The sequence below is a fragment of the Echinops telfairi genome, unplaced genomic scaffold, assembly GCF_000313985.2.
Source record: "Echinops telfairi isolate 266 unplaced genomic scaffold, ASM31398v2 ScPeMD7_18;HRSCAF=68, whole genome shotgun sequence".
Lineage (NCBI taxonomy): Eukaryota > Metazoa > Chordata > Mammalia > Afrosoricida > Tenrecidae > Echinops > Echinops telfairi.
This window is the reverse complement of record NW_022103915.1, coordinates 12627099-12628120: the sequence shown is the minus strand read 5'-3', so window position 1 is coordinate 12628120 and position 1022 is coordinate 12627099. Positions and strand designations below refer to the sequence as shown.

Below are 1022 nucleotides of genomic sequence, written 5' to 3'. Positions count from 1 at the left end.
GATAGTTCACACAAATAAGATTTTGCTAAAGATCATCCAACAACGATTGTAGCCGTACATTGACAGGGAACTACCAGAAGTTCAGGCTGGATTCAGAGAGGACGTGGAACAAGGGATATCATTGCTGATGTCAGATGGCTCTTGGCTGAAAGCAGAGATCACCAGAAAGAAGTTCACTTGTATTTTATTGACTATCTAAAGGTGTTTGACTATGTGGACCACAAAAAAACATGGATAAACTCGAGGAGAATGGGAATCGCAGAACACCTCCTTGTGCTCATGAGGAACTTGTGCTTGGATCAAGAGGCAATTGTTTGAACAGAACAAGGGGTAACTGCAAGGTTTAAAATAAAGAAATGTGTGCATCAGGGTTGTATCCTCCCACCATACTTGTTCAGTCTGTTTGCTGAGCAAATCATCAGAGAAGCTGGTTTATGATGAAGAAGAATGTTCTAAAATCAGAGAGTGGTTATGGTTGACAACTCTATGGATATACTAAACACTACTGAATTGTTGACTTTAAAAAGGTTAATATTAGGGTATGTGAGTTCTATTTCCACAATGCTATTATAAGATAATAATATTATTGCTACGTTGTCTTTCTGGAAAGTGAAATAACACTAGACTTGTAAATGAGAACATAGTATAATGATCTCGACTTCTCCTTCTTTAGGGATGTGTTATTCAAAAGACCCCACTTCTGTGGGTCCTACAGCTCCATCACCTCTTAGAGGTTTGAGACTCCAGGATGAGTTGTTGAATGAGGCAGATTTTTTCCCCCCACTTATAGCCTAATTCTGAGCCACATTTAGTGTTTATACCAATAAGAATTAGTTTGCATTGCTTACCTGCCTTTGTCAAGTAAACCTTCCCCTTCTGGGAAACAAAAGTAATGTCCCCAGTATAAAAACTGTGAAACGTCTTCTTGATGACATCATCATGAAAATCAGCTATTATGTCAAAAGTGTTGCCACCGTCTATTGAAAGCCAGATCTAGAGGAATAAAAAGATTACAGCTTACT

The 1022-nt window shown here is 38.5% G+C and overlaps 1 protein-coding gene across 1 annotated transcript in view; it reads right to left on the bottom strand.

Moving 5' to 3' along the window:
• The window catches only part of CATSPERB (cation channel sperm associated auxiliary subunit beta), a 153748-nt gene that overhangs the window by 103522 nt on the left and 49204 nt on the right, over positions 1-1022 (bottom strand). Inside the window, exon 14 of the mRNA XM_013003687.1 lies at positions 849-993. Within this exon, the coding sequence (XP_012859141.1) occupies positions 849-993 (145 nt within the window). The remainder of the gene's footprint in view (positions 1-848; positions 994-1022) is intronic.